This window comes from Rhyacophila brunnea, unplaced genomic scaffold (genome assembly GCF_057557595.1).
Source record: "Rhyacophila brunnea isolate RB1 unplaced genomic scaffold, BYU_Rbru_1.0 scaffold_9, whole genome shotgun sequence".
Lineage (NCBI taxonomy): Eukaryota > Metazoa > Arthropoda > Insecta > Trichoptera > Rhyacophilidae > Rhyacophila > Rhyacophila brunnea.
Window position 1 is genome coordinate 31,228,372 of NW_028233361.1, and position 26,074 is coordinate 31,254,445.

The following is a 26,074-nucleotide window of genomic DNA, read 5'->3' on the forward strand; positions in this document are numbered from 1 at the left end:
AATGCTCCGCAGTGAATTGGCTGTTATTACTTATTACTGTTATTAAATGTTATTGTTTTCAAAAACAGATGTTTGCGATGGATACTGGATGTGCAGTGGTATGACTTTATGAGCAACGAGGAGATAAGAAAACGCACCAGGCAGCCTCTCATCATGCTGAGAGTGAAGATGCGACGTTGGACCTGGCTCGGCCACGTGCTGCGGATGCCAGAAGAGAGCCGCAACCTGGCTTGCATGTTCTTCAAGCCAACCGGATTCCGTCGCCCTGGAAGGCTGCTAAATACTATCTATAGAATGTATACGGTGGAGCTACGGGATGCTGGTTTGACCTGGAACGAAGCAAGAAGACTGGCGAGCGACAGGGATTCTTGGAGGCATCGCGTGGTGTCAGGGCTCAAAATGGACCGGAGCACCGATCCTGTTCGTGAAATCGGTAAAGTTATCGCTCCGTCTCGTGGAAAAAAAATGACCGTATAATAGGAAATGTAACACACTTATTTTTATGAAACCCAGATAATTATGTAAATATCTTTAGAATGTCGAGCGCTCCGGTCCGTTAACTTTTCCATTTCGAGCGCTGCGTGGTGTTCATATGCTCCAACTAAGGGGCGGATATAGCCGAAGAAAGAAAGAAGAAAAAATATAATGTTCCCTCCCAAAGCGTTATTGGTTTTACTTTTAACCATTATTCTCCCATCCCCCAAAGAGCTTTATATTAACAGGAAGTACGTTATCACATACTTTGAAGCCGACCCTTGAAGCTGTTATATTGTTCTCCCAAATACCTCATTTCCTAATTTGATTACGTGGATATTATTGTAAACTTTATCTATTACGTTATTTTTGTTTTTTTTTTCACATTTCTATACGATCCGCTTAATTTACGCATGTCACATAGTGAGCGAATGGCAATGTGAAAATGCAATCCCTGAATATAGTACGTGCACTGAGTTTCAGGGGGTGGTTTAACCCCTCGACAGTCGACTCCCCCATATCGCATCGTGACTCCGGCGCAAGGGCGCGGTCACAGCGACTCTGCAGAGCGACGACCGTCACCAAAACAACACAATACAGTTCCGTACACACCTTTGTGAAACACCCTCACCGCAGAAGCAAATAGTAATTAGAATTATTCAAAGAAAATACGACTGGTTATTCGAATTTCTATTTGCAATAAACGTGATATTTATAGAAATTTCTTTAAAACTGTTAAGTGTCAAACCGGAATGTCTTTCACAAAAAATAATTTCTAGTAAATATAAACGTAACCAGTAGCAAAAAAGTTCCGGTAACTTAATAAATAATTTTAATTAGTTTGTCGTAGTTTTCCGAACTAGTCTTGAAATATTTTTATAAATATCGGGTAGTTTTAAAGTGCATCATTTTAGTAGAAGTGCAAGATGGATTTAAAAGGGAAAGTCGCGTTGGTAACGGGCGGAGCGGCTGGTATCGGTCTCAGCTGCTGTGAAGAACTGCTCAAACATGGAACCAAGGTATTGTTCTATAGTTTCCGTGTCATACCAAGATTTAAAATGTCGTTTACCATTTTTTTTATTTTATAAACTCAAGACTATGCAATTTTCCGAAATCCCCCAGTCCTGAAAGTCCCCATTTATATTTTTGAATCTTTCATTATTTTGTTGTGATGTTGCAGACAGAATCGAGTAGGTACATAGGTCTACCTACCTAAAATATTTTCAATTAAACGGTTAGTTGGTACGGAAGCTTTTTGGACTGTCAAATTACTTTTAACGGTCCATCGGCACTTTGATATTATTTTTAAATGACAACTTTTAGAATAAAATATATTATTATTCCCAAGCCGTTTATGTATTTTATTTTATTGTATTAACTGTCGATTCATGGTGGAAATGCATTGTATTATTAATTTAATTTAATAAAACACAAATTTTATAATACTTTTCTCACTTTTATTGATTAAATCTGGACCGGTTTCGTCTGCCTCAAAGGGACATTTTCAACTAAATAATCTTTATATATCTAGGTAGAAACCGGTCTAGATTTAAATAGGTAATAAAAGTGGAAAAAGTAAGATCTTTTAGTATAAGTTTTATTAAATTACTTATATTAATAGTTTGTATTTATTTTCTATTCCGAGCAGTCTTAAATAATATTATATCGATAGAATTATGGCTGTTTCTAATGTTTTGTCATTTCAAGTAAAGTAGGTACCTATCTAAATCTAGAGTTTGTTGTTTTCGCGGTTTAAAAAAAGGACACGTGAGACATTCAACATTTCATTTAGTCATCCTGCTCCAATTTCAGATATCAATTTGCGACATTGATTCTGAAGTCGGAGAGCAAGTGGCCGACGAATTGGCGGCGAAATATGGAAAAAAGAACGTACTATTTTGTCAGTGCGACGTCACAGATTATCCTCAGTTTGAAGGTAGGTACATTATTATTTCGAAGACTTCATTCAGTTATTATAGTTGTAATCAAACCCATTATTAAAATGTATGCATAGTGAGGTACCATTTATTATCAATATTGTAAATGTTTTCCAAACTGTGGTGTGTGAAAAGTTTATAGGAGTACGCGGTTGAACTTTTTTTCCGTAAACATAAATTATGTGACTCTATTGTATACTATAATAATATTTTGAGTACATCTCAAAATTGACTGATGGTTGCTGCAAAAGATCAGAATACAAATAATTACCTGCTCGTAATAATATTATTTTCATCGTCAAAAGTACAATAGGTATAAGCATGTTGTATGTTGGGAAGCTGTTTACGCCTGTTGTATGCAAATTTACTTACGCGTGAAGGAAAGGAGATGAAAGCCTCCGAAGGCGCGTCCATATAATATGATGTCACGCTCTAGGGGGGGTCAAAGAAAATGTGACATGACAAAGTAAACAAAAAATATTAAAGGATCTGAAAACACAATATTGGGGACTTAAGCGTTTAAAAGATTTTTTTTTTAACATTTAGGGAGGGTGTCAAAAATGTGACTTAATATGGACAGGGGTGGTAAAATGTTGTGACGAAAAATAGCCAAAATCGTATGACATAATAATATGTGGACGACTCCAAATTGTAAAGTTGTCAGAAGCTACTACTTCAAAAAAATGTTTTTTTAAACACAATTAATTAATTGATGTTTTATATTATAAATGCGTATTGGCGAGTCGGATCAACAGGTATTTTCAAAAATATCAGATTGTCTAAGTATTTAAACATTACCTGACATTATTGATTGAGTGCGTTATTCCGCACTGAACCTAACATGCAATGTGTCCAGGATTTGATTCACAGCTGTGAAAACATAATTTGGATGCAGAACATGGGCACTCTTCATTATGTTCTACATATTTTTTCTTCCTGAATTCAATATGTTAAGTTTACTCCTTCAAAATTAATGAAGTTATTGAAATCTTACTGTTTTTTCTTATTTTTTCAGAATCATACGTCATGACGATAAAAGTGTTCGGTGGATTAGATATTGTAATCAATAATGCTGGTGTCATGAATGATCGATTCTGGGAGCTCGAAGTGGATGTTAATCTGGTATGAAATATTTATCACACATTTTTACCAATATATAAAATTGGCAAAGTGTAATGCTACAGTAACTCTACCAGGGAATGGAGCAACTGGGCGCCAGGACAATTGGGCACCGCACTGTCGAATGAAATAAATAGACATTTGTTACGATTTTATACAGAAAGTAGATGAGGAATTTTAATCAGATTCTATCTACTACTTAGTAGTTTTAATTCATTTTGCAGTTAAAATAATGTTTCTTAATTGAGAATTATCATGTCTGAGACTTTATGTAAAAATAAAAGAACTCTCTTCTCAGTGGAACTTAAACATATGAACAATTAAATCATTATTTACGTGTGCATATTGAAATTCTCATCAAGTATTAAATAATAATATCAAATATAATTATTGTAAAAGTACCTATAATTCACGAACTTCGAAATTCTTCTTCGAAAACGAATTCGAATTTCATCCTATTGCGTGGCGCCCAGTTGTCCCGGCGCTGAATTATTCTAGACCCGCTCTACTATCGGTATCTAGCAATGGACTTAAACACGCAATTAATACTTTGGACGCTGAAGACGCACCTGGCTCGTATTGACCAGGAGGCCAATCGATGTAATTAACGTGCATTTTAAAGGTGGTAATTAAAAAATCATTATCTAGTCAGCAGCGAATTAGTGTAGTTTTCTTTTAATTTACATGTTAAAGTACTATTTTAGTAATAAATATTATGTACCTATCAAAAACCTTAAAAAAAATATATAAACTTCCTCCTTTTCGTCACCCTCAAAAGACTGAGAATCGTGATTATTGAAATGCGAAATTCTGGATTACGTGAAAAACGTGACAAAGTCTACAACAGCATAAAAACAATGAAAAAAAATATCATTTGATGGCAGCCAATTTAGTCACCGCACAAGAATCTTGATTATTGAGTGAATATTACACTATACAGTTATATTGTATAGTACAGCGATACTCAACCTGCGGCCCTTTAAGGTTTTATGTGCGGCCCGAAACACATTTATTATCAGGAATTTCGTATATCTTGAGATTCGTTTCGACTTTGACGCACAGATAGTGACACCCGAAGAGAATTGTCATTATGGTCCACATCAGATCTGGTATAAGTGTTGCTATTGCACACGATTAATTTAAAAAACACGCATAATTTTAAAAATCTCAAAAACGTTTTGTGAAAAAGGGAGGTTTCATGATTTTTTTCATCACACCAGTAGTGATACGGCCCGCGTTACTTTACAAATATATGTATTTGGCCCGAAGAAAAAAAAGGTTGAGTATCATTGGTATAGTATCTCATCTTACTTCAAATCTGTTTTAAAGCTCTCCCAAATTATAAATTGACTTCCATCTACAGAACGGTGTAATCAGAGGAACACTGCTAGCATATCGCTTCATGGGACGAGACCGCAACGGGCGCGGCGGGACCGTAATAAATGTGGCGGGGACAGCTTATGCGAGACCACAAGTCGCCACTCCTATTTACACAGCCACACAATATGCCATCGTAGGACTCACCAGATCATATGGGGTTAGTAGTTTTTTAGATATGCAGATTTATTGTTTATTTCGTTAGGCAGGGTTTGATTTAAAAAAAATATCTAGCACCATCTGCAATTTGTATTCTTGATTCAATGAAACAAGACTGACAAAGTTCAGTGTGCACTATTTATTGGATCTTAACATCCTACCTCCACCCCTCGCCACTGTTTGATACCGATACTTATCTTGAGATACAATACTTACTTTATCTGTCGTAAGTGAATAATTCTTTCACCTCCTTTTGTGCACCGTCATACCTATCTCTACAACTTCATTAAACTACATCGACATTTCCAAGCTCATCATTTAACCTAGGTGTAATATCATTTGTCATCATAATAATATTCATAGCCAACATGCTCAATTTTTCCAACTGGTTCTTCTTTTTGTAAAATAACAAAAGATCAGTGATAGAGAAAACTTTTGTTACAGGATCCTTACCATGTCGGTCTGACAGGAGTACGGACAATAGCTCTGTGCCCTTCAGTAACAGATACCAGCCTCGTCAAAGACATAAGAAAACAGCTCATGTCCTCAGAATACGAAGCTGCTTGGCAAAGAGATAATGCCAATTGTAAAATGCAAACGTAAGTCTCCACGCCTCAGTGCTTTGAATATAAATTTAATAATCCCTATTAAAATTGAAGAGTTGTTACAAAAATTACATTTGTCAAGAAATATGATTTTTCAGGAGAAAAAAACCTTTGGAACATACGTTTTTTGTGGGAACAACGATTTTTCAGACTTACCCATCTTCTGACCTATGCCATATTTGCAAAATCGAAAAACACATATTATTACAAGTCAGGGGAAGATGCCAAAACTCAATTAATTTATTCGTCCATCGCTAGATATCGGTGCAGTAACCATTTTTAGGCTCCGTTATTAGTACAGAGAACACATGCTAGGCGTTGGTCCTGTTAAATTGAAAAAATATGCTTTTATAACAAGGTAAGCACCCATATTTTTGGTGGTACCTTATTTACACATTTACTCAAAATATTCTCAGCATAAAAATTTGATTTGATTCATGGTTAAGTTCAGTTTCATTGAATAATACACTATGTTTGGCATCACATTTTACTGTTTCAGGTTATCTTGTAGCATGTTCCCCAACAAATGGGGGAAGATGCCTTTTTCAATATGGTCATTCGCTATTTCAGTTTTTAGTATTTTGCAAAGCCTCACCATTAATCATTATTGCATTAACATTAAAACGTATTTGTCTTTGACAAAATAATATAAATATTCTATAATGTAGTATTGTAGCCAGTGGCGGCCGGTGGTTTCCAAAATTGCTTTCATTGGGGGTGCACTCAAAATTTTCTTACCTTATTTAAAAAGCATATCAATTCAGCGTTGTTTCTGTTTAGCGAACACCTCAATCACTTCTCATTAAAGTCTTGAACTGTTTGTAAAAGTTTTTTCTCAATGCTTAACACAGGTAGACATGTTAAGTCAGTCCTGATTCATGGTAAGTATTTCTGAAAGACGATTTAATTCTTTTAATGGTTGAAAAACACTTTTCAATTTCCACAGATGTCATCGGACCATCCTTTTTTTATTCTGACTCTTATTATTATAATTGATAAAGTCTACGTTTACCGACATCATTTTAAAACACATACACTTCACTGATTGAACTATAATTATAAGTATTAAGTATTATAAACCTTTTATTCAAAATTTATCATTTTAAAACACATACACTTCCCTGATTAAACAATAAGTATATATATTGTTATGAATTTATTTTTATGAACAAAACTATCGAAATAACGTGACAAAACACCTAAAAAATCCGACTATAACGACGACCGCAGAAATCATACTGAATTGTATGTAAGAAATAATATTTGAAGAAAATATTAAAAAAACAAAACTATCGATTGTTTTGAATAGGTAGGTACGTATTTTTCGACTCTCGACAAATCGTCAGTTTCTTCGTCTACAAAAAGCAATAAAACTCCAGCAAAATGCCTGCATTGTTAAAAATATGACATCATGTTATACATATTCACTCACTATGAGAAGGAACATGGTAACTGAGATTTTAATTTTTTATAAATTATATTCAAATATTTGCAAATATAGAAGGAATAAAGGATCGATCCAAAATATTTATGTTGATAATCAATTTTTATTCAATATCAGCCTATTTTCAATGAATTTATATGATTTAAATAAAAAAAATCTATTTTTTTATCAATCCTGCTAAATCTCAGTTACTACATTTTTCCGCGTAACTTTTGAGCTGCGTCCCTAATGGTCATAAAATTTTATGTATTCATGAGTTATTTATCGTTTTCACGTGTCGGCTTGAACTGTTATTACCCAATGTAATATGAACGGCAAACTAAGATCCATATTTGTGCGTTCTGACGAGCGCACGAATTCGGTGACTGTTTACTGTGTATATGCTTTTGGTATAAATTTACATGGATTAAATTGCGATAAACGAGTGATGACTTATGAATAGCATTGTTGCATATTGAGTGATGTTTAGGAAAAAGCAGTGCAGCGCACATGCATGGTGTTAGAGGAGCCGCCGCTGATTGTAGCGTAGTTAGCCTTTTTGATGTGAGTGATGAAGAAAACTATTGCGCCATTTGCAAGGGATATTACTTTGTTAAAGAAGGCCCTACAGCTGATTGGATTGCATGTGTAGGGTGCCAAGAATGGCTATACGCACCATGCACATCCAATCCGGACATGCGACCTGTCTGAAGTCTTAATTTTTTTTAATATGTCGCATCTTCCCCTGACAAAATGGGGAAGATGGCATTTTTAGTTTTTATATTGTTCCAGTTCATTTTTTAATACTATTGCTGCTAAATATTATAATTAAGTATTTTTCTAATACAACGATGGTTTTATTTCGAATATAAACATATTATTTTACAATCAGTAATCCGTCAAAGTAAAAATTAGGCGTATTCCCCTGACTTACCTTAGATATCGTAAACGCCCACGCCCGCAAGATGGCATTCAAATGACGATTTCTATAAAAATTGACATGTCTTTTTTGGAACAACTCATCAATTGTCATCCATTTTGATGTGTTATGGCTACATTAAAATAATTGTGATCGATCGATCTACACCCAGTCCCAGGTAAAACCGCAGAATTTTTTTGGAAATCAAAACTATGAACTCAGTCGGTGTACCTCCAAATAATTGTTAGCCGGTATCTCCATGTCGTTATAAACAAATTATATAATTTTTCAGACCAGCACATGTCGGAAAAGCATTGATAGAAATTCTGTCAAAAGGAAAGAGCGGATCAGTATGGATCGTGGAAAACAGCCAACCTCCGAGAGAGCACCACAGTTAAACGGGAACGGCTGGAATGTTTGTAAATATCTTTTCTTTTCAGTGAATTTTACAAAGCTGAGTAGCTTTTTATAATCTTTAAATGATTTAAAAACAAAAAAATCATATAAAGCTCAATACATACTACAGACAAAATAATATACGCTTGATTTGTTATAATTATAATTGCATATTGATTATTTATATTATATTTACGTGATTATTTGCATGGCAAAACTTTGGTTAACACTTTTTGAAGGTGTATAAAAAATAAAAATGTATATGTATTGTTTTTATTTATAAACATTTTCACTCAGCATGTTTGAGGCAGAGGCATAGCGTGAAAATATATTATTACTACTTAATCACACTTTCATTTATAACCTTACATTACAATATTAGATTGATCCTATATCTATATGGCTTTTTAATTTAATTATACTGTTTTACTTTTCCCACTGTTTAATAGTAAGAAGACCCTGCGGCAAGAATATGTAACTAACATTTTTGTCGAAATAATAGTTATACTTGCCTTAATTTCGAATGCAAATTCGTTCAAACTAATTCGTATTGCCAGAAAGTGGCCACAGCATTTGAAACTATTAGGTGTTGAAAATGTAAACTGCAATATTTTATGAAGACCAAATCAATCATAACCACGCCGTCAAATCTATGGTAACAAATAATTTTCACCGACAGCGATATGGTAATTGTCAATCGACGTATGTGTGAATTGTGGATTTGACAAGCATGTTTTTATCTAAAATTTATAAAATATGACTTCGAAGAGAGATTCCGCACAAAATATTGTTTGGACCTTTAAACATGTTACATAACGGCAGTTTTTGTATTGAAATTGAAAATTAATATATACCTACGTAAGGCAAAAAAAGTAAAATAACTTTTAAATCAGTTTATTTCATTCTTCAACGGCAAGTTTCACCAAAAATGTTTGATATAAACTATAAATAATGTGTTTTGAATAGTTTTTATGTGCTCATATCCAGTACGAAATATCTGAGATATTGAATAATGTTATGCTCGTCAAAAACATTACACTGATTAGTGTTTTCCTGAATCACATCCGTTCACAAACCAAAAGTAAAAGATATTCAAATAAAAAGATAATATTAGGAGTTATTTTTCTTCTTCTTTATTTTACCTTAGTTTACACAATAAAAATGATAACCGATTTTTAATTAAAAATATATTTCTAAAGGGAATCCGCTCCATATTGAGGGAGAGTACGGGTTTGGATCGATCACTCGAGAGATAAAAACAAAGCTGTTCCATGTCATTCATAGTATATTGAAGGCAACTGTGGATCAGTTCTCCGAGAGGAAATCGTTTGGTCAATAATTGATAACATGCTTTGAAGGATACTTAAAATTAAAAATAATATTATTTATTATAAATAATTGAACACATTCTACGAGAGCGAGGCTGATTTGTGAGATCTGACATTACATTTTTAACAAAATAGGAAAGATTTTTATGCACTCGGGCACTGGAGTTTTTACAGTCCACATCGTGGGACGGTGGAGATGGGGGACTAGTCTTGAACTGATTCAAATGAACAATTGAGGGTGAACAATAAAAATAAAAGAAATAAAACACCATTATTTTATTTTATTTCTTGATGCAGTTCGAAAAGAATTGCTATAGATCACATTCCATAACAAAATATCACATTTCCATGCAATTTTGCCACAATCAAATAATTTATATGCAAATGAATCGAGTAGAAATTTAATTTGAATGCTCAGTAGATTTACAAATTGAATAAATCCATCTGCGCAATTTGTTCATCATACAATATTAATACAAATGATATATGTTATATAAATAATGCTGTCACATTCATTTCGAGCACGCCGTCCAACAACTATAGCCAAGATATACCTCCACACTCTTCTCGTTTACAAGAGAAACCTTGAGGATACCCACATTTAAAGCTTGGCAAAATGACTTGATTTATTAAAAGAAAGCTATCAATTTATGTAAAGTACTTCAATCAATCAATGATTAGTATAAACACAAAGGCAAATGTAAAATACAAAATTGAACATTAAACAAATATGTAACCCCAGATATCTGATATTGTTGCTGACAATCCTCATCCGTAAACTAGCGGATGAGATAATACAATATTATTTCTTATTTATTACCAAATGTGTATAAATAATGACAAAATATAACTACAAACAGAAATTTTGTACCCATAATTTTTTCCAAATACTTGTTTACGCGATTGCGATTTTACAATCGGATTGGAAAATGTGAAAGCTTTCACTGGTGCCTTATAATATTTATTTGCCTTACATAATATAAATTCAAAAAGCAAAAAATTATTTTATCACTGTTATTTTCCGCTGCAGGATTCTGGAATCGTAACGTAATAAACATCTAACGTCCTCGGGATGAATCTTCCCTTTATCCATTATATTACTACAAATGGACGCCGTTTACATATTTCCGCAATCGCCTCGGCGAATTACGTTCCTCAATACACAACAGGAGGCCTATAAAAAATGCAATATAGTGTCACTAATTGCAACAATCATTACCTTAATTATATCAATACACCTATACTACGACCGCTCGCGTCTTCAAGGTTACGAAAGTTAATTAGACGTTAACGCTAACTTAAAAATATGGTCAGGAATCAGGATGGGAAACCTCTATTCTCTCTTATCCAAATAGAATACAATCTCAATATGGAAGGGCGCACCGGTCCGCCCTTCAGTCAACTAAAAATCCCAAAGCACCTAATACACTGTTCCGCGAGTTCCACAATTATTTTTTTATTTACTGATAACAAAACATTTTTACACCACACCGATGAGCCAACACAGTATTGATGTCCATTAAACCCAAGATTCACTATCCGCCCGCTCAGATCTCATTTACTTTCCTGGAAAAAGAAAAAACATAACAATTAGTAAAAACAGGTCATACATTCTTTATGAAGTGTATGGGGAGGAAATATAAAAATTTTGAAATTTTTTTTTTGATTTTCATTAATATCGTTTATGATCAGACCTACCAGTGCCTAACCAAATTTCGGGTTCTGTGTGTGTTAATGGGTCATAAAATGTCAGGATTATTTTTATTACCTTCTTAAAATAAGTAATTTATGATGTTTTAAGAACAGTCTGTCACAATTTTCAATGACTATAGTGATATAATATACAATACTGATAAAAATTATTAATAAAGATTAATACATTACATCTATTACCGTAAAATCTCGTTAACTCATAGTGCTGACGACACGGCTGCCGTGTCGGCATTATGCCGGGTCCACACCGAAAACAAGTCGCGCGACAACTCGTTAAATTTTACGATAAGCATGATAATTATCGTAAAATTTCTTAAGCAATTATGATAATTATCGTAAAATTTAACGAGTTGTCGCGCGACTTGTTGCCGGTGTGGACCAGGCATTAGATACAATTAGCATGTTATTTAAATGTTTTAATTAAATAGAAATTAACTGGTCCGCAGTGAATGAGTTAATAAGAACACTGATAATTCGAAATTCACCGTAAAGCGAAAATTTCGCAAAGAAGACCTTTTCAGTTATGGTTTTTGATTCCACCAAGTTTTTTTTTTGATTTTCTCGAACCAAAGTGTAGGTACTTATTAGGCGGTATGCAGCCTACGAGGTTTTATATTATCACTATGGTGCAACTCAAAAGTCAAAACTGAATGTGGGCTCTGTACAATTTTTGCACATATGACCTTCTGCATCAGCATATGGAAAATTCAAACATTGCACATGAATATTTGATATTGTCTCTAATATATTCGAGAAATCAATAGCAATTTTCACTCTATTTGATTTCATTAGCAGCGGTAGGGGCAATCGGGCATTGTGCAATAGTGGATGACTGAGAATAGCGATTGAAGTAATACCTGTGACAGGAATGGGCTGAGGCGCAGCGTTGGGCGCAGGCGGCTGTTGCATTGCGTGCTGCATGTTGTGATGTGCCGTGTGGCGCTGCTGACGGTGATGGTGGCTGTTCGGATGCGGCATGCGTCCCCCGCCGCCTCGCCCTCTCCATGACATGCCTCCTCTCCATCCTCCTCCGCCACCGCCTCCTTGCATCATCTGGCCCTGCCCCCCGAAGTAACCTCCTCTGCCGCGGTATCCGCCCCTTCTGGCCGTGGCCACTCCGAATGTTTCAGAGTTGAGCTTGCGCTCTGTACGCCAGTCCGTGCGCTGGGAGCGTCCCTTCGATCTGAAAATCCACATTGCAATATTACAAATTTGAAAAACTTCAGAAGCTGTCATTCACTATTTATTTCACAAAAAGAATACTTCTCGATTAAGTTGAAAGTAAAAAAAGAAATCTTTTTGAAATAACCTTAATTTCGGGCTGACCTGAACCTCGTCAAACAATAATAATAATAATTATAATAAAGCCATTTTGAAGATTATTATATTAATACATTTGCCTAAATGAGGATCTTGTCTTCTGCAATAGAACGTAATTAATATAATATTGTAAAATAAGAATCCGAGCAATTAATATCAATTTACCATGATGATGATTGATTACCTCTCAACGGCTTCACAGGAGATGTTATCAAAGAAACTCTTTGTCTTGTCATAGCAATTGACATTCTCCGGAGAGTCGTCTTCCGGTTCAGGCTCTCCCGCCCCTGTCTCATTTCCTGAGTCATCCTTCTTTTCTGCTTCCACCTGCTGCAAAATCACACAATGGATATCAACACGATGACAATGCACTTTTACTTGATACATTTATTTATTTCACCATTACAAAAGATTTTTTTTTATGTTATTCAAATTCTCAGTCGAGTGAACCCCGCATCCCGTTTGATATAATGGTAATTATGATAATGTCACTGTTCTGGCAGAAGACACTAATTCGAAAAAATGACATATTGAGTTAGTATATTGAGTAGTTATACCAAAATGTTCCTTATTTCAAACTTTACTGTCTGGAAACCTTTTTAATAAATAAACAGTCTTTATTTTAAAGTCATCCTTCTTACGATTACTTAATAAACTCACATGATAGACCATTTCAAACATTTTAACAACTTCAAAGTCAAATTACTCAAAACTAGTATTCTCCAGTTAGTGTGTTCTGCCAGACCAGAGACGATAAGTTGTCACGATTTATCAAACACAGCGAGTGACCTCGAACTCGAGACCTTTCCATCAATTAGCGTGCGATACACTGCCAATGGTGCAATTCCAGTCGTCGTGAGTGACAACTTTTACCAATATAAAATTGTTATTTTAATAAAAACAAATTATGTAATTTACTATGGCTGGTACTTCAAAGCTTCGATAATGGAGAGCATAACAATTCATTTGATACAATTCTATCGTGTGCGCTCATTTTTCACAAAGTTTGTGCCAAAACATAATTCATACAAACAGTAAGGGAAAATTCTATTCTTGTTGCGGATATAATCTGTATACAAGTTATAATGAACATCCATGGGATTCGAAATGGTGACCTGCAAATTGAGAGGCAATGTTTTTTTTCCGCTACCCACCGCAGTCACAAATACTGGTAAAATCTTTAAATTAGATAGGTAATATTAAATAGACATAAATATGATTCAGTTTGCCAAAAATATTTTTTTAACACTGTCCAACCGTATACCAAACAGATCTGCAGTTTACCAATCACAATTCAATTCAGTTGTGTCTGAAACAGATGGTCAACATATTATTATAATCAGTGGCGGCTCGTCAATATGCACTGCGGTACTGCAGCACCCTCAAGCAATTTGAGACAAATGTAATATTATAATATACATAAATTTATGTATATTATATGAAAATACCAATATTATTATGCGTGTAATCAGTTCGCCTGCGAATCGATACATCCAATGTCCAATATTATCATACAGCGCGGTGGGTACTTGATTTTGCACAGTACCGATGTCAATAGAATATTCTCGAGTGGGCGACAGAGGGGTGCGGGCAGTGGTGCTCGCAGCTTCGTACTGCCAGTCAGACAGTCCGTTTTCAGTATTTCTCCATTTCTGTGTCGCGTATGAGCATGCGCGCCAGAGCGAGGAAAGAAATATAGCTATAATGATTTATTAACATTGTTAAAATTTATTTCTGCAAGCAATTTATGCAAAGTTCTTTATTTTAATTATTAATATTATTATTTATTTAATTTCGATGTTAATAGTAAAATATAATCCAAATAAACTTTTATTTTTATTTTTAATCAACCGCAGCACCCCAAATGTCTTATCCACGAGCCGCCACTGATTATAATATAATGTATCGTAATAATAGCATAATATTATGGCTATACATAGAGATCAAGTTTATATTTAAATAAAACGTTTTAAAAGATACATACTAAAAACCACCAGAATACAAAGGAAAGACAGAAGACAATAGGTAAATAAGTTTAATTAGAAATACAGTCGCACTCAGTTATTACGACCACGGATATAGCGAGATCTCAGATGTAACGAAGAAACATTCGTGACATTTTAGTTTATGATTTTCTCTATACATATATTCACTTTTATAACGAGCTATTTATCGGTTATACCGACCTAAAATAGGGTCAAAAATTTTCTTCACTGTCAATGTGTGGATCGTTTAAAAACATTTCGACCCTAAGCAATGAAATCCGACCGGACAGGATGCCGCCGGAATCGGATTACGTTTATGACACTAGTTAAGTGTCTAAGTAGCTACCTAATTGGTGTTTTTGCCGACAATATTGAAAAAGTATACACGCATATGGTTGAAATTGCATGTAAAACATCCAAGGTTTGTGAAGTCACTAGGTACCTACCAGTTACAATAAACAACTTCTTTTGTAGTTTATGAATGCCATGCTTGTTTCGGGGAAAAATTTTAATCATATATTTATGTTTGAATTGGAACTTTTTGTGTTATGTGACCGCTCATTTAAAAATACCTATTATCTGATATAACGAGTAACGTCTATAACAAGCAAATTCAGTTGGTCCGATCTTCCTCGTAATAACCAAGTTCGACTGTACAATCATATTGTATTTTATATATTATGCATATCTTCGTTGCACGCCACTTTCCGTTGTGCCAATTTTGCGAAAATGAGTTTTTGATATCAAAAAATTCTTTGATTTTTTCTTCATAATTGACAAAAACATCAAATGTGATGTATACCAAATTTTATGATGAAAATAACTAGATTGTGCACATTGGAGAAATTGTGAACGCCCTCGCAGTATTGAATTGTGGCATATTTGAGTTATTCAGTTACTATATAACAGTGGCGAAGGGTGGAGGTAGGCTGTTAAGATTCGCTATAAATAGTGCACATTAAACTTTTTTAGTCATATGTATTTGTTTTTATTGAACTAAGACTACAATTTACAGATGGTGTTAGTTAATTTTTAAAAATCAATTAAACCATGCCTAAACGAAAACATAATAGTTTTGGTCTAATTTGGGCATTACGACAAAATTGTGCACACTTTTTCATTCATAGTTATTTCTTTCGTTGGATTAACAATACATATTACACATGTTGTTGGTTAATTTTTTTAATTCATTAAGCCCTGACTAAACCAAACTATAATAAATAGAAAATATTATTCTATTTATAAAATATGCAAAGTTATGTATGATTTAATTGCATAATTTTAGTTATTTTATAGATAGACATGTATTTTTGGACTATTATCTATTATGGCTTGGTTTGTCAGGGTTTAATTGAATTTTAACAACTAACCAACACTATCTGTAAATTGTAGTCTTATTTCAATGAAAACAAATATGTATGTGTGAAAAAGTTTAATGTTCACTGTTTATGGCGGATATTAACAGCCTACCTCCACCCTTCGCCACTGCTATATAATAATTGATACTGAATTATAATAGCTATGAATGAATTTACACAATGTATTATCGACTATTTGAAGAAATTCCCCAACCAGTATGAAGAAATGATAATATTGGATGGTTGCAATAAATTATCAAAACAGGAATAATGTCATTGGATGAGAATTAATCAACCAATTAGACAAATCTGAAAATAAAATAGAATTTAAAAAAAGGAGCACACCATGATACATTGCGAGAATGCATTTAGCTCGCCCTAAAAAGCCACACAAAGTGAATTATATTCATTAAAAAACAAATATTTCATCACTTTGTCCAGGAAAGAAAGTTGGTGATATCTACCGAGTGGAGATATTTTATATAAACTAAATTACTCTGAAGAGTTGCAAAATTTAAACCAAAGACTCAAATCAAATGCTGTTGAGCCACATAAGTTGTATACTAAACCTCCGCCCATAAATGATATAAGCAACCATCATTACTTTTACAACAATCTAAAGCCATAAGTCAGATATAAATAAATAAAAAAAATCTGTCTATGTCCTAATTATACATATTCAAAATACGTAGCAAATATTTCCAATGTGTCAAAACTGTGCAAAATATACCTCCAATGTAAAAATATCCACGTTCAAAGCATTTTCTGAAAAACTATCAACAAATTCGATAATTTTAACAACCAAAAGAGTGTAAATAATATTACTCTACTAAGCCATTTAATTATTTATTTAATAATTACTTTTTGGATTTTTTAAAACAGTTTTTGTCTCTATCACCTAAACATGATTTTGCCACATTGAAGGTAAGCGGCGTGCAACAACAATATATAGAATTCCGATTGATTCAAAAGTAGGTGTTCGTAAAGTGCTCCACGAACAATGCATCATTTTTTGATCTCAATGCTATACAGCCACAGTTTTCTGGTATGACAGCTCACAGAGAGCTGCATACGTACAAGTTACATGTAACTGCTGCATATAGATAGGTGGAACCATAGATATTAAATAAAACATGGGTTTTATTTAATTATTAATACAATGCATTTCCAGCATGAATGGACCCTTCCCAACCACACTCATTTATACTTCTGTTTACGAATGTATGAAATGTGTACGAGTGAACAGGTCGAGAGACACAGAACTCTATGGACAGACTAATTTATGAGAAACCTTTTTATTTTTCGCATGGCAGATTATCGATGGGCGGTTCAGATTATCATTCTTACCTCTGGTTTGGGAGGCGCCTCCCCTTCGGCGATTTTAACTTTGGCCAGTTGATTTCTAAGCTCTTCAAACTCCGTGTTGGCTTGCTCAAAGTCGTAGTCATTGTCAAACTTGAGGGTGTTCTTGGGGCGGACGCCTCCTGGTCCGGGCTGACCCTGCGGCCGGCCTGTGAATCCTCCTCGACCCCTTCCGCCCCTCCCGCCGCGGCCACCGCCACGATTCCAGCCCTGCCCTTGACCTTGCCCCTGTCCCTGCGCCTGTCCTTGTCCCTGTCCTTGACCCTGCCCTTGTCCCTGCCCTTGTCCGTGCCCTTGTCCCTGCCCCTGGCCTTGCCTCATGCCTTGATTATTGTGCTGCTGATGTTGGTTATGTTGTTGATTATGTTGTTGGTTGTTGTGATGTTGGTGAGGTTGATTTTGTTGATGATGCTGCTGCTGGTTTTGATGAACCGCATTCTATTGACAACATTTATATTTTAGAGTATTATAAAATAGTATAACAAACCTGCTCCTAATCGAAATATGTGGCCACATAAATACCAACCTACCGGCAGTTGTGTGATTTCTTATACTTGTGTTTTTTTTTTACCATGTCCTGTCACAGGGATGGCGAACCTATGGCACGCGAATGTTTTGTGTTGAAGAGAAAAAAAATTGATACTTATATAGTTTAAAATATATTTTTTTTACAAATGCCTAAATATATATCATATAATATTAAAAATGGGTATTTTCTTCAGTTTTTATTAATATTTTTACCAATAATATTTATCAATCAATGCACAAACGGAAATGACGAAATTTATGCATAAATGACAGATCGCATTGTATATAAAATAACAGGCAGCTGATACTATTAACGAATAAACATTATAATTAATTTAAATTGCATAGATGGGTCCTTATATTTTATGCGTCACACATAATAATATTATAGCACTGACCTCATCAGGCGGGCGGTAAGCCGTGACGCGAACCTCTAATTTTAATCGATTTTCAATCATTTTATAATGCTAGAGACCACTGTAGAGAGGATGCCTGATCTGATCCGAGAAATTTTGGCGTCAATTTGTTCGTCAATAACCAAACTAAGTAGGTATTATAGTAATAATACTCAAGAACTCAATTTCTTATAATTTTGAACTTTTTAAATAGAATTCTTATAACTATTTTTCCATTTTTTCCCTACATGATCTACTCGAAAAACTACTCGGCACATCAGACAGTCAAAATAATATTTGGGAAATTTTGGCATGCGTACATAAAAAGGTTCGCCATCCCTGTCCTATCAGATCATATTATGGGCCTCAGCAGCAACAGATTTTTGTTGGCAAGAAATGAATGTTTAGCCACTTGCCCAACCTATTAGGTCCAAACTGACACCAAACACACATTGAAAGACAATATGACCCAGGATTCGAACCTGGGAGCCACGACATTATAAGCCGACGACGTGTTAGCCACTCAGCCATCGTGGGCGTAATACTACAAAATCAAAAATGATCTTGACCTCCTGGATTTGCTTTACTGTGCGCAATATCCAGATATAACACCTTGTCGGTAAACTTACAGCAAATGCAAGACATTATTTAAATAATTTTATTGTTTCATTAAACTGTGCGTTGCTATTGCAAGGCAAAGGAAGAAAAGAAATATAGGAGACCTTATTTTGAGAGCGGGGTCTGCCGTTGGCGTTGGGCCGCTGCTGGTCAGGATGCGGATGGGGGTGCTGATGGTGGCGCATATCGTTGCGCGCCTCATGCTGCGGTTTGCCTCCGCCTCCCCCTGTTTGGTTGTTGTTGCCCTTGTGCTGGTGGTGTTGGTGGGCATTGTGGGAACCAGCCTGCGTGCTCTGGTCTGCAGTGGGGCTCTTGCGCTGCACGTTGGCCGCCAGGGGCGTGTCCGCCCTCGACCCGCCACCGATCATCTCCAGCATCGAGCCTGACACAGAAAATGACATGTTTTTGAACATCCCCTCATACTGATTCGCCATGCTTGAATGCTCTCTAAGCAACTTGTTTCAATCTAATCTTTAAATGAAACCTTGCATACCACATTTTTACTTACTAACTCTCTCTAACGAAAACATGTTATTAATGTTTTCCTTGAGATAAAATATTTCAATTTCAAAATACTAAATATAGAAAAGCCACATTTGCTGCTGTTAACTACGAGATATATAGTTGAAGATTAAGGCTCATTATGACGATCAGACACCAACACGAATAGCAGGAAGTAGCAGTCTATGTCAACATTTCTGGTACGGTGATCATATTTCGCAATGAGATGCACAGGTGTCACATGCCCATCAATCATCAAAATAACTGTAAACGGACAACGTGGATTAATGGACATATACCATCTCCACACCCCCCTGCAAAATATCTTCATGTCTTCGGCCGCCTCAAAATTGTTCACCTATATTGCTACTTCCTGCGATTCCTGGTTGCACCTAGCCGCCATAATAGGCAGTGGGCTTTAATGTAGCCGGTGCATAATATTACAAATAATTAACAAAACAACTTCTAATCAAGTAAATGAATTATTTGTAAAAAGAATATATTTCCTCAATCTCCCATTCATGATAAATAAAAACATGCAATTCCAATAGGATTCATTTACGTACATTCTATTTCATCGACGCATTCCTTATATGTACTATACTAAGATGCTTATACTTTACCGAATACTTTACTAAGATTATGTTGACTATTTCCATTAGACTGACGCATGAATGATATGAGGGTACTTATGCCGGTGGCGTCTGCAAAGCATGATGACATTTCAGCGCGCCGATATCTCAGAAATAAACAAGCAAAAATACATTAAGCCAACCAAAGCAGTAAAACCAAGTCCGCTTCCGTTCACATACATATGATTAGATGCTCAGCGTTAGGGATAGATTTTAAAATTATGAGTTTGCGATCGGCATCGAATTAACATAAAACGGCAGACAAAAGAACATAATACGAACACACACCATAAACAATTAACATTGTGAAAAATGAGAAGAATTAGAATGTCCAATAAGAATGTGTTAGTAGCTTTCGCAAAGAGACAGAAAGAAGTAAACGGACATAACTTGTTATTCATTCGGCGGCGTAAGAAACTGAAATATTCCAATACAACCTACTTCTTTTTCACCTATTTCAGTATTAAATTTGGAAGTGATACCATACATTCAAATATATCACTGTATTCTTCAAATTATGTACTAACTGAAAGAACGAGAAAGAAAGTAAGTGTCACTAATTTACCTCTAACATATTCAAAGTGTACAGGATTCTTAATTATTATTATATTTCAACTGCACAGCACAAAGAAATTCGGACGGAAATTTAAATTTAGCCAAATTAATTTATTTCGCAACCACCTAATTTTGAGTACCGGTTTAATGTTGAACATATGCACTAGCGGACTTATATAAATAAGAAACATATGTAGGATGAAGTACATATAATGAAGATACAAATGTAAGAGTTCTTGAAAGAGACAATATGATGGCATTGATGGAGATTATGCATTGCGGCGAATGAGTCCCACACCGCACCGCGATGATAATAATATCACGTTATAAGTCATAAGACATACATGTAAAATAATATCATGACCAAAGACATCCATCCAATCAACAGATTATTTTTATGGGAATTCATTTTACAGTATAATAATATGATGTACTACCCCTTCTAGATTACTACATTTTTACTACTGATCACAAGAATAATCAATCATTTGAATCACTCAGCTCTGCTTGGGAGCAAACACGGTAATGTCCTTTTTTTACTTTTACATTATTGATATTTAATTTAAAACGTAATCAATACGAAAATAAGACATTCAACAGCATTAGAGTGATAAAAATGTTTACTACAGATATAACCTTTTACCACCGGAATAAGAGATCTTTCAGTATGGTCAACAAACCGAAATGAGTAGAATCAAGCAAAAGCATGCCAAGCCAATAAAACATATGATTGGTTGATATCTAAAAGTATAAATTTGAATATTTATATACCTAATATAGATGTTTGAATATACTTAAAATAAATACCTAATGTTAATTTATCCTAAAACACTCCCGATATTGGCTGGGTATATAATATTATTATGATAAAAATTGACTCAACTACTATGAATGATCTGTGTCTGGGTATTTCACCGAGTGACTTTATTCAGACGCTCCTTGAAATAGATATTAAAATTACATTGGGCTTTCAAAATATATTCTGATATTTAGTCACTGCGGCCCAGTGAAATATCCAGAAACACAATGACACCATACCCATCTACTGCTATAACCCTGGAAGCCCAAAATGTAATATGAAAATATAACAGACTACATATTAAAATAAATCACAAGAAAAGGAAAGGTTAATATGTATACACATACAGTACTCTCAGTAATCCGCCGCTCGATTATCCGACAACAATTATAATCCGCAGTTAGGTATTTTTACTTGTAAAAAGCACAAAATCAAGCTCTATAATTCACCGGTATTCGATTGTCAAATTCAGTAATCCGCCACGTACAAGTATACAATGCAGATGAGACGGGTTTATTTTGGAAATTTCTTCGTAAAACGTACGTTCAACGCGAAGAAAGTAATGTACCAGGGAGGAAAGTGCCCAAGGACCACATCACAATTATGCCGTGCTCCAATGCAACCCGGACACACAAACTGAAGCTTTTGGTCATAGGGAAAACCAGGAATCCTAAGCCATTCAAGAATATCTGCCTCACTGAACAACTGGTTGTGTCAAGTGATTTACTGTTTAATATTTAGTTAATAAACTTCGTTTATAAACATGTATAATTTAGTAAATAAGTACTTGATTTTGATTATAAATAAAACCGTAATTTGCTAGTACAAATTTCTCAAAAAATAACTATTTTTACGAAATACCTGTTTTAATTTTTACCATATTTTGTATGTATTATGCACTATAATCCGCCGCTTTCATTAATTGGCCGCTTGTCTGGTTTTTGGGGTGGCGGATAACTGAGAGAGTACTGTATAAGGAATATATTTTCAAGCGGGCATTCATCAACTAATCGCAAATTCATGTTAAAATATTACTGAACCGTTCTGCTAGTTTCCTCTCGACGATGCAAGCAATCGCAAGTAAAGTACTCGACATCTTCAGATGTGGATTGAAACTCTTATGTTTTGTAGTGCGGTGTTTGTGGCAATTAAAAATATTACCGATGGCGACTATGCACTTTACATGGTCGAGATGAAACCTCGAACAGGTCGATTACAAGCGAGGCATGAAAGTGAGCCACCGTATGAGATTGGCAGGGGACCTTGGTCTTTCGCTCGGAGAGGCGGCTGAGGCGGGGGCGGTTCGATGGGCCCCTGACCCTGCGGTGTCAACTCACTCGTCTGCTTTGCCATCTGGTTGATAGGGTTGATGACGTTGACAGGATTGCCACGCAGAGCGGGCGGGAGGCCGACCACCGAGTGGTAGGTCTGGTAGGGCGCGGGGCCCACCACGGGATGGTTGAACTGCGGTTGCTGGTACGCCACGCTTCCCACGGGAGGGCCCAGCGACGGCGGCACCGACAGTTGCATGATGGCCGGGTCATTGGGTAAGGCCGGCACATTGTTCACCACCCGGATGTCTTTGATGTCGGTCCCCCTGAACAGGATGTAATCGTATACTTGGTTCTGGGGAGCCACAGGGTACTGTGTTTCTCTGTCTTCCGTGCCAAACGACCTAACTGCAAATCAAACACATGAAATGAATTATTATTTCTGGTTAGACGATCGTATACAATGTACATCATTAATTTCATGCCACACATTTTCTATTTAGCCATTTCAAAATATGAACAAATTTGAAGTGCATTTTCCTTTCAAACTTCAACAAACAAATTAGGAGTTATTCATTTTTTCATTCTGTTAAAATTGCTAAAGGGATACATTATATCTAATGTGAATATTATCTTAGGACTTCAGTATTCCCAACTGTGCTATAATTATAGCACAATACTATAATTTTGATTCCGCAAATAAGGGAAAATAGTGAGTTATACTTTAATATTTTCTACACCTTTGTACTTTAGTATAGAAAAGGGTGGGGTAAATGTGCCGCAGCTGCCGTCATGCAATTTTATAACTTTCTTCTTACACCACACCAAACCTAATCTAACCTACCCCAACCTAATATTACCTAATATAATCTTAGTTTGTGATAATGATGTATCACAATGTATGAACATTTTAAATTAACAATTATTGGATCGTCGAAAAGCCTATGCGCCGACAGAAAAAGGTATTTATTATAATTGTCTACATGGAATAAACTGTTTTCGTAAAAAAAAATCATAAAAGCTCATGACGGCATCTGCAGCACAATTACCAAGGATGGTAACACTGAAGAAAACCAAAACTCTTTATAAAGAACACCTATGCCCTGTATTAACATTATGGATCACAATGCTGGCCACTTGGCCTATCAAAGATGGATATCTTTGCAGAGTCCTGCGCCTTATTGGTATTGCACTCGCCGCGAGTGGAATATATCATGACGGGATTATTGAGTTATTACATTTGTTAATCTAATCAATTGGGTAGGGTAACCGAAGTAATAAAACCCAATAATCCCTGTACAACACATTTTACTCACTATGGTAATATGAATGAAGTCACTGAAAAGTTTTTTTGGGGCTGTCAAAGAAAATGGTAATCAGAGATCATGATATAATGAAGCTATATGAGGGTAAAACGACCACATGGCATTTAAAAATGCAGACTGAGTTGAATCGGCCACATATATAATATAATAGCTGTGTACGCTCCCTGGAGGTAAAAAGAGACCGAGATGCCTGGGACTGAAATGGTCACACTGAATGGAAACCTAGACCCGCTAAAGGCTTGTGAAATTATATTATGAATAATGATATTATTACCTAATAATAGATCTACCTGTAATGCTTTCTATCTATCTGCGGAGATGAGTGTGATAACAGTTGACATATTGTAAAATCAACAATAAAATTATTGGATAAAGGTAGAAGTAATACCTAATATTTGAATACCACTAAAATTATATTTAAAAAGGAATGTTAATTAATTTTAACACTTGGATAAATTGATTGAGGTTAGGAACCAATCCCTAATACCTACAAACCATTTGAATCTCATGGGAAAAAATGATGTAACAATAATAATTTTATATCGATACATAGATTGTACAAACTAACATTTTATTATGGGTAATAAAGGTAATTTTTTTATATTTTTACATATAGTTTGTGCAGTGCCAGGTCAAAGAGAAAATTTATTGAAAATAAACTTATGATTCATAAAATAGATCACATAGGACACTGAATTTTACTGCATACCCACCCTAAGTCAGCAGAAAAAATATTTCACATTTTATTGCAATCGTCAGTTCTAAAAGCAACTTCAACCTAACAATTAATTCCACGTCTATTAAAATAACAAAAGTATAGTGAAAAATATGCATCTACATTAAGTATACAGTTATATGTCTTTCCGTATATGTATATTAATACATTTTTATGATAATAGGGGTTCAATTAACCGATATTGAGTTCAATTCAAATAGTTTTCCAAGAGACCAATATGAAAATCGGTAATGTTATTATGATACTCTGGTGTCGGACGGAAAGCCAGCAGGGTTCACGGAAGGTTAAATAGAAACATTATAAGTAATACAAAAAAAACTCTCAAATAATAATATATTCAGACGAATTTGTGCAAACGATAGGAAACACGAATTGCGCCAAATCAAAAACATCTCGACGTATTCATTACTAAATAACAGTTATATACGCGGCATAGTAGCGGGAATTATTATAAACCATACGTCACATTATTATAAAACACTCGGCTCAGACAAATGTCACATTATAACGACAGAAACCTTTCATCTGTTCACTTGAAAGTAGAAATAAAAAAATACATATAAGATTATAGTAAACCGGGAATCCATTGTATACTTACCGCTAGCCAAAGCGATCGTACATTCTAGTGGGTCAACTGTGAAAAGTCGACCCTCATATCGAATATCTGCCTTCGATATTAGGCTTATTTTGGAGCCAAGCTCCGGCATCCCCGAACTCATAACGAAATGATGAATAAGCAGCCCGGATTGATAAGATATCTGGAGATATAACAAAGCATCGAAGAAAAGCGAACGATCACTGCTATAGTAGTTTAGCAAACGGCAACGGCGTATACAAACAGCTGAGCTTAGTGATGTCATATAAAACCATAAACAATTCAATTTAGAAAAAGGGTAGAAAATAATACCGAAGTTTTTTCCACAATATACCTACCTACCAATTTATAAAAAAAAACAATACTAAAACATAAAGCTATATATTATAATGTAGTTGATTTTGAATATTTTATTATATAATTGTATACCAATAATAAATTATTGGCAAAGTGACAAAATACTAAAATCTTCTAACAAGTGAAAGAATTAATATAGGCTATACATTATGCTAAACCTTTTTAGTTTGGTGTTTTAATTAAAATTACGAAGCCATCTTTTGAGGATTGTAATTAATAGCGGCATGCACACACACAATCTTGTCTGCGTGAAAGCCTCGTGTGCGCGATGTCGCACGGGAATGATC

General features: G+C 34.9%; 2 protein-coding genes across 2 annotated transcripts in view; one reads left to right on the forward strand and one right to left on the reverse strand.

Moving 5' to 3' along the window:
- RpL18 (ribosomal protein L18) overlaps positions 1-25,658 on the reverse strand; it is a 38,518-nt gene extending 12,860 nt beyond the window's left edge. The window contains exons 1-6 of the mRNA XM_085959988.1: positions 25,434-25,658; positions 22,766-23,182; positions 19,121-19,398; positions 17,461-17,913; positions 12,955-13,100; positions 12,308-12,633 (exon numbers count right to left, since the gene is read on the reverse strand). Coding sequence (XP_085816114.1) covers positions 12,308-12,633; positions 12,955-13,100; positions 17,461-17,913; positions 19,121-19,398; positions 22,766-23,182; positions 25,434-25,554 — 1,741 coding nt within the window. The 5' untranslated portion in view covers positions 25,555-25,658. The remainder of the gene's footprint in view (positions 1-12,307; positions 12,634-12,954; positions 13,101-17,460; positions 17,914-19,120; positions 19,399-22,765; positions 23,183-25,433) is intronic.
- LOC147063511 (15-hydroxyprostaglandin dehydrogenase [NAD(+)]-like) lies at positions 1,040-8,752 on the forward strand. The gene is made up of 6 exons (XM_085959709.1): positions 1,040-1,493; positions 2,287-2,410; positions 3,427-3,533; positions 4,894-5,067; positions 5,511-5,665; positions 8,306-8,752. The coding sequence occupies exons 1-6, from the start codon at positions 1,401-1,403 to the stop codon at positions 8,409-8,411; spliced, it is 759 nt and encodes a 252-aa protein (XP_085815835.1). The 5' UTR covers positions 1,040-1,400; the 3' UTR covers positions 8,412-8,752.
- Positions 25,659-26,074: the final 416 nt, after the last annotated feature.